The sequence below is a fragment of the Entelurus aequoreus genome, linkage group LG26, assembly GCF_033978785.1.
Source record: "Entelurus aequoreus isolate RoL-2023_Sb linkage group LG26, RoL_Eaeq_v1.1, whole genome shotgun sequence".
NCBI classification, from domain to species: Eukaryota; Metazoa; Chordata; class Actinopteri; order Syngnathiformes; family Syngnathidae; genus Entelurus; species Entelurus aequoreus.
In genome coordinates, this window is record NC_084756.1 from 17,997,022 (window position 1) to 18,008,202 (window position 11,181).

At 41.3% G+C, this 11,181-nt stretch overlaps 1 protein-coding gene across 2 annotated transcripts; it reads right to left on the reverse strand.

The window, feature by feature from the left end:
* Positions 1-1,602: 1,602 nt before the first annotated feature.
* Positions 1,603-11,181, reverse strand: LOC133643314 (protein shisa-5-like). Of its 2 annotated transcripts, none has more exons than XM_062037807.1 (5): positions 11,095-11,181; positions 10,817-10,973; positions 4,928-5,088; positions 4,703-4,855; positions 1,603-1,812 (listed from the first exon to the last, which is right to left on the reverse strand). In XM_062037807.1, exons 1-5 carry the CDS (start codon positions 11,159-11,161, stop codon positions 1,730-1,732), a joined length of 621 nt encoding a protein of 206 aa, XP_061893791.1. In that variant the 5' UTR covers positions 11,162-11,181; the 3' UTR covers positions 1,603-1,729. The 2 variants fall into 2 exon arrangements, with proteins under 2 accessions (XP_061893791.1, XP_061893790.1); XM_062037806.1 differs by having other exon boundaries at positions 1,603-1,821.

An 11,181-nucleotide genomic window follows, 5' to 3' on the forward strand; every position in this document is an offset into this window, starting at 1 on the left:
CGGTAATATGAATTTTTTTTAAACGAAAGATGTGATGCCAAAAAATATCAACGTAATCATAGTAGTATCGACTAGATACGCTATTGTACTTGGTATCATCACAGTGGATGGTGTCGATCCACCAATGGCATTTGTTTACATTTTGATGCCGGTGAGCTACGGTGTGTAGTGAAGCATGTTTAGCTATTCCTCGGCCTGTAGGGATGATACTTGTAAGAAACGTACTTTATTTGTCGCCATGGAGGCGAGGATTAGTGATTTAGAAGTAGCTAAAACACTGCCGACGACGGATGGGCTTTAGCCGCTAGCTAGCTAGCCATGTCATAAAGCACCTCTTCCTGAGGGCATTTCAGTGTTATAGCGTCCCATTTATTGTTAGTTTTTAAGCCTAAATGCGTCCGTTCTCCGTTTTCTGCCTACACACTGTGTCTGCTTGTAAGTACTCCGTGTGTGTGCGCTGCCGAACATGCTCGTCTGCTCGTAAAACCAGCAATGACATGACGTGACGACGACGCGGGCACGGGGGAGTGGAGAACCGGTACTTTTTAGAGGCAGTATAGTAACGAATATGATTCATTAGTATTGCGGTACTATACTATTACCGGTATACCGTACAATCATGAATTGATTAACGTGGACCCCGACTTAAACAAGTTGAAAAACTTATTCGGGTGTTATCATTTAGTGGTCAATTGTACTGTACTGTGCAATTTACTAATAAAAGTTTCAATCAATCAAATCCTGGTATACACATGTACATAAATGCACAGAATTTGAACATCCCAGCCCTAAGTAATGTAATGATTAATAGAATGTAAGTAGCCCTAAGTAATGTAATGATTAATAGAATGTAAGTAGCCCTAAGTAATCTAATGATTAATAGAATGTAAATAGCACTAAGTAATGTAATGATTAATAGAATGTAAATAGCACTAAGTAATGTAATTATTAATAGAATGTAAATAGCAGCACAACGATAATTCTAAATTGTAAATTGAGGCTAACAAACATGTCCAATGCTACAAACAGGCCCCAACCAATATTAAGCTAGCAGTTAGCTTGTGAACTTGATGCCAAACAGCCGTTAGACTACAATAAAACGTACAAAATTAGTTGTAGTACAGTTTTAAGCACATAGAAAGTGATATTACAACGTATATAAAGTAACTCACCCTGTATTGACGCACACTGCCAATTAAAAAATTGACATCGAAGTTCACTGTAACTTTTCAGAGCGTGCCAATGCAATGAGGCGTTCAATTGCCCCCTCCAGTGTCGTAAAAGTGAACTACACTCAAGCAACCCAATGACACAAAAAGAAAACAAGCGTTACAGGGACAGTCTTTTGTACAGTGTTGTTGTAGGACTATCTACTGGATGACTAACACCAAATGTTAGGAGCTATGAACAGACACACACTGCTCCACAAATCCCTTATTCTGTCTAATCAGGCACAGTACAGTACATATACCGTACAATTGACCACTAAATGGTAACACCCAAATGAGTTTTTCAACTTGTTTAAGTCGGGGTCCACGTTAATCAATTCACGGTAAATAATGATTTAGAGTGCATGAGAAAGTGTTAATGAAAACAAATCTCTCATTGACCACGGTTTTTTTAATAAGAAGTACACCGTACAACAAGAGCAAACAGAACTAATGTTGTGATAGTGAAGGATCCCACACACAGATGGTGACAAAAGCATGCAGTCCAATTCTTGCGTGCGTTAAAGCTTGAAGCCGTAAGAAGGGTTGTATGGAGGCTGCGGATGCTGACCAAGATCAGAAGGCGGAGCAGGTTGTTGATGCCCTGGGGGAGCTAAAACAATTAATACAAGCTTAAAGGGGAACTAAACTTGTTTTGGAATTGTGCCTATCATTCAAAATCATTATGAGAGACAAGAACACACGTATTTAAAAAAAATAATGTTTAGGATTCTAAAGATGATAGAAAACGCTGTCAGGGTGTGGCTAATGGAAGTCACCAGTGTAGCCTTCAAAGTCCTCTAAAACCAATTCAAAACCCTCTATCAACGTTTTATATACACATTGCAAGTATATTTATAATATATTGACAGACATGTTCATAACTATATGTAATATGTACAATATTTATCTTATTTTAGTCATTTTTATCATTTCCTCAACGCAATTAGTTCCTTTCCAATAGCAACGCACTTCCTACTTCCTGAAACAAATGCGTGTGTTTTCTAATCATGGCAGACTTGTTAATAGACGACAAAGATGACTATTATTGGACAAATAGGGATTCACAACCTTGTCTTTTTTAACTTAAATATACGGAAGACGAACTGCAGGTTATAAAAGCGAGCGCGAAGGAAGTGTGAGACGTTGGACCAGACGGAATGCGAGAGAGTCAGTACCGACTTGACTTGACGAAATGTGAAACTTGGAGCCAAGCTGTGCAGACATAAATGGAGTGCTTACCCAAAATCAACTGGAAAAAACGTCCCCGGCCAGCTGGACCCAACAGACTACTATCCATTGAGTGAGTCACTGTAATATTGATCATGCAGCACGTCACACTTGATTTTACAATTACAGTACATACGCTGTCGAGCTAGCTGTGTACAAACAAAACTTGAAATGTGGGCTAATACTTTACAGATACTGTAATACGATTGTTCATGTTTTTCAGTCAGTACAGATTAGTGTCCTATTGTGTTGTGCATTACAAACTCAAAAGCGATTCAGTTGCCGACACAGAAGCTATCTTATGGCTAATGCCATGGTATGGCAATGTGTTACTAGGCTATAAAAACAGCTCCTTGGCGTTCACTTATTCAATAACAATGTCACTACAGTTAGGTTATTACATACTTGCCAACCTTGAGACCTCCGAATTCGGGAGATGGGGGGCGGGGGGGGGGGGGTTTGAGGTGTGGGGGGAAGGGGGGGGCGGGGTTTGGTGGTAGCGGGGGTGTATATTGTAGCGTCCCGGAAGAGTTAGTGCTGCAAGGGGTTCTGGGTATTTGTTCTGTTGTGTTTATGTTGTGCTAAGGTGCGGATGTTCTCCCGAAATGTGTTTGTCATTCTTGTTTGGTGTGGGTTCAGTGTGGCACATATTTGCAACAGTGTTAAAGTTGTTTATACGGTCACTTTCAGTGTGACCTATTTGGCTGTTGATCAAGTATGCCTTGCATTCACTTGTGTGTGTGTTAAAGCCGCATATATCATGTGACTGGGCCGGCACGCTGTTTGTATGGAGGAAAACCGGACGTGACGACTGGTTGTAGAGGATGCTAAAGGCAGTGCCTTTAAGGCACGCCCCCAATACTGTTGTCCGGGTGGAAATCGGGAGAAATTCTGGAGAATGGTTGCCCCGGGATATTTTCTGGAGGGGCACTGAAATTTGGGAGTCTCCCAGGAAAATCGGGAGGGTTGGCAAGTATGGGTTATTATGCAGTTTACGGGACGTAAATTAATCAGAATCAAAAATACTTTATTAATCCCCAAGGGGAAATTATTTGTCTATGATATGATAAAGAGTTTCCTCTGTTATCATGCTAACATTAGCATGCTAACTTTGTATGCTAGCATCTAAGATAATTTTTTATATATTTAAATGGTAAATGGGTTATACTTGTATAGCGCTTTTCTACCTTCAAGGTACTCAAAGCGCTTTGACACTATTTCCACATTCACCCATTCACACACACATTCAAACACTGATGGCAGGAGCTGCCATGCAAGGCCCTAACCACGACCCATCAGGAGCAAGGGTGAAGTGTCTTGCCCAAGGACACAAAGGATGTGACGAGGTTGGTAGAAAGTGGGGATTGAACCAGGAACCCTCAGGTTGCTGGCACGGCCACTCTCCCAACCGCGCCACGCCGTACCCAAAACTTATTTGGTTAGGACATGTCTCCATCTTGTAAGTATACTAACTTCTCAATATGATAAGCTAACATTAGCATTAGCCGATTATTAGAAATTAGAATGCAAAAAAAAACAACTTTTGTCTTGTTGTCGGTGATAAGGAAAACTCAAAAGCGATTCAGTTGCCGACACAGAAGCTAGCTTACGGCTAATGCCATGGTATGGCAATGTGTTACTAGGCTAGAAAAACAGCTCCTTGGCGTTCGCTTATTCAATAACAATGTCGCTACAGCTAGGTCATTATGCAGTTTACGGGACGTAAATGAATCAGAATCAAAAATACTTTATTAATCCCCGAGGGGAAATCATCTATCTATGATATGATAAAGATTTTCCTCTTTTATCATGCTAACATTAGCATGCTAACTTTGTATGCTAGCATCTAAGATAATTTTTATATATTTAAACCAAAACTTATTTGGTTAGGACATGTCTCCATCTTGCAAGTATACTAACATCTCAATATGATAAGCTAACATTAGCATGCTAACATTTTATGCTAGCCTTTTAGCTTCAAATTAAGTATTGTTGATGGCTTTTGGATGCATTTTTAAAGTGCCTTAGAGGCAGAATGAATTGATCCCATTAGCTGCATTGCTAGGCAATTATTACAAATTGCAATGCAAAAAAAACAACTATTGTCTTCTTGTCTGTGATAAGGACTGTGAACGATAGGCTAAATTCCCCAAAAAAGTACAGTTCTCCTTTAAATATAACCTGCAACTTTTAAAGTTCTTCCAGCAGTTGCTATAAAAGATGTAACAAATATACTGTATATAAGATTGTCAAAAAGAACTGACCAGCTTCTACGTATGGTGGAGGTGGTGGTGCGTTGGGAATGCCGTAACCAGGCTGCACAGGCACGGCCTGGTAGCCCGGCTGAGACGGCGGGTAATGCTGTGCCGGAGGGGGCGGCTGATGGGGTATGGCGACAAAGGTGGTCGTCGGCACATCTTAAAGACAAATGTGATATTTCCAGTGAGAAAAACAGGCGACAACAGCGTTGACATCAGGTGGCGTCTCACTTTGACGCTGCGAGTTGCGGCCTTTTCTGCACTTCTTGTAGAAGAAGCAGCATGGAGCCACAAAGCAGGCGACCAGACCCACGCAGAAGATAAGAGGGATGACGACGCCCAGGATGCTGCCCCAAAGTATAGCACGTTTGGCGTACTTTTCAAAGCGAGGCCTGCCGGGATAAAAAAAAAAAACAACAACACACTACAGTAGCATCATGGCTAAAATGTAGCAACAGTTAATTCACCACTTCAGAGATGCATGGCCCTACCTGATCTGTGCCGAAAAACTTGATCTGTCACTTCCTGGACTAGCAATATTCTACGACCGAGCTGCTGCAACGTGATATTTAAATGTTTTATATAATATGACTAGCTTACATAGTAAAATAGAACAATATAAAAATGAAATAGGGGTAGATTTAAAAAATCAGGGAGTATTATCGCCACAATTTCAACCACTTTCACTCTTCTGTCATTGCAATATAAGACACACGGGGGCGCCATTGACTCCCATCGAGCAGAGTCCTGGGCATGACGTTAAAGTGCATCCGGCAGTGGAGGCTCCTCTATGGGGTCTTGGGGCAATAGGAGGTTAACCCCTTTACTACTGTTACCCTAGGTGGCCCTTGGCAAAGGCCTAGTACCTGACTGCCCCCTAGCCAGGGATACGGTGAAGACCTCAACGGCGGAGCAGGCGGAAGACGGTAGATTTAAGAACTACCACAACGGCTGCGATGGCAGAAGAAGGCTGCAGCAGAAAAGGGTCCCCAGTCGTCTTGGACTCCATGCCCCTGGACCCTGACCCGATTCTGTCAAGGATCGTGTGGTGACTGTTTGCGCACCAGTCTGTCCACGTTAAACTAAGTCACGCACAGGCATCCTCCATAAAGGGATACACCCCTACCAGGAGGATCGTCATACTCGTTCGAGGGACCGCCGATGATGATGATGGTATAAAGAGAGTAGGGTTGTACGGTATACCGGTATTAGTAAAGTACTGCGATACTAATGAATCAAATTCGGTACTATACCGCCTCTAAAAAGTACAGATCCCTAACCATAAGCCCCTCCCCACCCGTCGTTGTCACGTCGTGTCATTGCTGGTTTTACGAGCAGAGGAGCATGTTTGGCAGTGCACAATCACAGAGTACTTACAAGCAGACACAGTCCTGAGGGAACTCTCCTGAAGAAATCAATAAAGTACTATCTATCTATTTGTAGACAGAAAAGGGAGAACAGACGCATTTTGGCTTAAAAACTAGAGATAAAAGTGAAGTTAATAACACTGAAACGCCCTCAGGAAGAGGTGCTTTAAGACACGGCTAAAGTCCATCCGCAGTCTGCAGTGTTCTGCAAGACGAGGAATAGCTAAACATGTTTCACTACACACCGTAACACACCGGATCTACACCTAACATTCACTGTAATGATACCAAGTACAGGAGCGTATCTCGTCGATACTACTATGATTATATCAATATTTTTTATTCATTCATTCACTTTCTACCGCTTGTCCCTTTCGGGGATGCTGCAGCCTATCCCAGCTGTATTTGGGTGGAAGGCAGGTTACACCACCTCATCGCAGCATCACAAAATATTTTTTTGTATTTATATTATGTTTATAAACTCAGGAAATATGTCTCTGGATACATGAGGACTTTGAATATGACCAATGTATGATCCTGTAACTACTTGGTATCCTAAATTTGTGGTATCATCCAAAACTAATATAAAGTATCAAACAACAGAAGAATAAGTCATTATTACATTTTAACAGAAGTGTAGATAGAACATGTTGAAACAGAAAGTAAGCAGATATTAACATTAAATGAACAAGTAGATTAATAATAAATTGTCAACCACTTGTCCTTAATAAAGTTGACAAAATAATAGAATGATAAATGACACAATATGTTACTGCATATGTCAGCAGCTAAATTAGGAGCCTTTGTTTGTTTACTTACTAATAAAAGACAAGTTGTCTTGTATGTTCACTATTTTATTTAAGGACAAATTTGCAATTAGAAACATATGTTTAAGTACCATAAGATTTTTTGTTAAAATAAAGCCAATAAGGCAATTTTTTGTGGTCCCCTTTATTTAGAAAAGTATCAAAATACATTTTGGTACTGGTACCAAAATATTGGTATCGGGACAACACTAATCGGGATACCCCAATTATTAAACGATTCTAATTGTCACCCAAGTGTAAAAATGAGTTTGCCGCCATTAGTGATTGCTCCAAGACTGCAAGAGAAGCTTGACTTCCCATAAAACGTGAAAAAAGATCATTTGATAAACACTCGGCTTTGTCCACGCATCGGACGCTGAACTTCTCTGGAAGTGTAAGGAAAGTGGACTTGGCCTCAGCTGGCCTGACGCTGAGCTTCCGTGTGATGATTGGTTGATCGGTTTTACTGACATATTTTTAATTTAGTTACTTTATTTATTTTTTAATATGCATAAATCGTTATAATGTATATTTTCTGCTGCCCTTTTTTTTGCTGCAGCTGTTACATATACTGTAATATTGTACATGGTAATTGGGATTTGTTATACACTACCGTTCAAAAGTTTGGGGTCACCCAAACAATTTTGTGGAATAGCCTTAATTTCTAAGAACAAGAATAGACTGTCGAGTTTCAGATGAAAGTTCTCTTTTTCTGGCCATTTTGAGCGTTTAATTGACCCCACAAATGTGATGCTCCAGAAACTCAATCTGCTCAAAGGAAGGTCAGTTTTGTAGCTTCTGTAACGAGCTAAACTGTTTTCAGATGTGTGAACATGATTGCACAAGGGTTTTCTAATCATCAATTAGCCTTTTGAGCCAATGAGCAAACACATTGTACCATTAGAACACTGGAGTGATAGTTGCTGGAAATGGGCCTCTATACACCTATGTAGATATTGCACCAAAAACCAGACATTTGCAGCTAGAATAGTCATTTACCACATTAGCAATGTATAGAGTGTATTTCTTTAAAGTTAAGACTAGTTTAAAGTTATCTTTATTGAAAAGTACAGAGCTTTTCCTTCAAAAATAAGGACATTTCAATGTGACCCCAAACTTTTGAACGGTAGTGTATATTGTAAATATCATATACAAATATATTATAATATAATAATTTAATATATCAGTATATATTATCTACTGTATATATAATATGTAAATATTACATGTATATTTTATATTGCTACTACAGTACATTTTTAGTCTACTGTATACCTGCATTATCCTTTCCATCCTTTGTAACTGAGCTACTGTGTGGAACAATTTCCTTTGTGGATCAATAAAGTTTGTCTAATTCTAAAGTCTAAACAAAAAACTGCTAGGGGCAAAGTGGTGCCTTCATGTCACAATTGCATCTCAAATTATAATTTTCTTAATTTTTAAAAATGAGCGAGCCACCATTATTGTCAGTCTTAACTCCAAAGACAAAGGCCACACGCAAGGGTGGTTTTACGTCGCAGTTGCATTTCACTTTCTAACATTATTTTTGAAGCAAGTGCAATCGTAAAAACAATGAATCGTTTTGTATTGTATCGTTCTAAAAAGATAGCACCCCTAACTCGAAATGGCAACCACAAATATCGAGTAACAAATATGTTTCCCTCTTGTTTTCATGTGGGTTTTTTGCCTTTTGGGACTGTGACACAAGGGGTGGCACTTTGGTGACTTCTGCGGTGCTTTTTTGTGAACTTCTGGATCTGCCTCCCGGGAACCTTTTGGCCATGAAGACCAGCTGCTGGGTCTCTTCCACACCAGAGTCCATTTGGAGAGACTGGAGGAGATGCGGATGAAGAGACGGGGCTGCGGGACGGACAAGCTTCACAGTGTCTTGGCTGAATGAGCAGGTCTCCTTAGACGTATCCTCGCTCATCCATGTGGACTGGACACTGGCCGAGAGTTGGTGGGCGGCCGAGGGTGGAGTCGGCTCTCTTGGTTGCTTTGTTGGGTCTGCTCCTGTCTCTGGCCATGTTCCCCCCACCCCAGCAGACGATAATGTGGAACACCGCAGAGGCCACCACAGTGTATATGTTTTTGTTTATTTTTGTTGTTGTTTTACTTTTGTGGCTGTGTGTAGAAGTGGCTGGTTGCATCAGCTCTGCTCTTTTAATGCCTTTGATGTCCTTTGATGTTTCCCTCATACACACGTTTATGTGTGCTATAGCTGTGACTTTTTTTCCCCTTTGCCTCAGTCTGGACCCCCTCTCCAGGGGCCCAGGCTTAGACTTCATTTTTTCTTTCTCACCCCCCGCACCTACCCAGCTTTTACCTGTTTCTCACCTTTTTTGTGAGGGGCGCCAGAAGTTGGCAGACCCGTCAGCGATCCTGTTCTGTCTCCCTGTAATGTCTGTCTGCTCTTGAATGGGATTGTGCTGAAAATCTTAAAGGCCTACTGAAATGAAATTGTTTTATTTAAACGGGGATAGCAGATCCATTCTATGTGTCATACTTGATCATTTTGCGATATTGCCATATTTTTGCTGAAAGGATTTAGTAGAGAACGACAATAAAGTTTGCAACTTTTGGTCTCTGATAAAAAAAAAGCCTTTACCCTACCGGAAGTAGCATGACGTCACCCGAGGAAGGGCTGCTCACATTTCCCCATTGTTTACACCAGCAGCGAGAGCGATTCGGACCGAGAAAGCGACGATTACTCCATTAATTTGAGCAAAGATGAAAGATTTGTGGATGAGGAACGTGTAAGTGAAGGACTAGCGTGCAGTGCAGGACGTATCTTTTTTCGCTCTGACCGTAACTTAGGTACAAGGGTTCATTGGATTCCACACTCTCTCATTTTTCTATTGTGGATCACGGATTTGTATTTTAAACCACCTCGGATACTATATCCTCTTGAAAATGAGAGTCGAGAATGCGAAATGGACATTCACAGTGACTTTCATCTCCACGACAATACATCGGCGAAGCACTTTAGCTACTGAACTAACGTGATAGCATCGGGCTTAACTGCATATAAAACAAAACAAATAAGTCCCTGACTGGAAGGATAGACAGAAGATCAAAAATACTACCAAACTCTGGACATGTAACTACACGGTTAATGCTTTCCAGCTTGGCGAAGCTTAGCAATGCTGTTGCTAACGACGCCATTGATGCTAACTTAGCTATGGAACCTCGACAGAGCTATGCTAAAAACATTAGCTCTGCACCTGCGCCAGCTCTTATCTGCTCATCATGACCCGTGCTCACCTGCGTTCCAGCGATCGACGGTACGACGAAGGACTTCACCCGATCACCGATGCGGTCGGCGGCCCGGAGACGGAGGAAGTCAAGGTGAGGTCGTTCGGCTAGCGCGTCTGCTATCCTCAAAGTCCTCCTGGTTGTGTTGCTGTAGTCCGCCGCTAATACACCGATCCCACCTACAACTTTCTTCTTTGCAGTCTCCATTGTTCATTAAACAAATTGCAAAAGATTCACCAACACAGATGTCCAGAATACTGTGGAATTTTGAGATGAAAACAGGGCTTTTTGTATTGGATTCAATGGGCTCCGAATACTTCCGCTTCAACAGTTGACGTCACGCGCAAACGTCATCATATCGAAACGTTTTCAGCCGGAAGTTTGCCGGGAAATTTAAAATTGCACTTTATAAGTATTGGCATGTGTTGCAATGTTAAGATTTCATCATTAATATATAAACTATCAGACTGCGTGGTCGGTAGTAGTGGGTTTCAGTAGGCCTTTAATTTCCCCTCGGGGATTATTAATGTATTTCTGATTCTGATTCGCTGTTAAAAACAAATACTTAAACCCCTAGTAAAAACCCTTAACTTCGCCAAAATTAGCATGGTAAAAAGTACAAAAAAAGAATCCTGATTTAAGTGTAAAAAGAAGTTTCCCACAGTCACAGTGGGTATGTGTGCAACTTGTACCTTTCATCACATGTCTCCTGATCCTCTCGGGTCAGACGCTGCGTGTGGTCGCTGCAGCAGAACTTGGTGTCACACTCTCCACAGCAGTGCATGCGTCCACAGTGGGCGTCATCGTGACGGACACCGCTCTTGTCCAAGTAGCTTGTACAGTCATCGGCTGGAAGACAACAAAGACCAAAAAAAGTCTCACCGATTAGTTTTGCTTTCAATTTGCGAATGACAGCCCGGCTGAAAGGACTCTAAAAAGTCTGACAGAAGTCTATAAAAGGGAGACTCACCCCATGTAGTCGGGATCTGGGCAAAACAGGGGACAAACAGTAGAATGGACAAAACCAATGACACCATTGCTGCAGACACACTGACTG

Excerpts from the sequence above, each read along its gene's own strand:
- LOC133643314 (XM_062037806.1), bottom strand. The coding sequence starts at position 11,161 with ATGGTGTCATTGGTTTTGTCCATTCTACTGTTTGTCCCCTGTTTTGCC. Across the intron at positions 5,089-10,816 it reads CAGGAGACATGTGATGAAAG|GCCTCGCTTTGAAAAGTACG; the intron begins GTACAAGTTGCA and ends TTATCCCGGCAG. Across the intron at positions 1,822-4,702 it reads TCCACCATACGTAGAAGCTG|CTCCCCCAGGGCATCAACAA; the intron begins GTCAGTTCTTTT and ends TAATTGTTTTAG.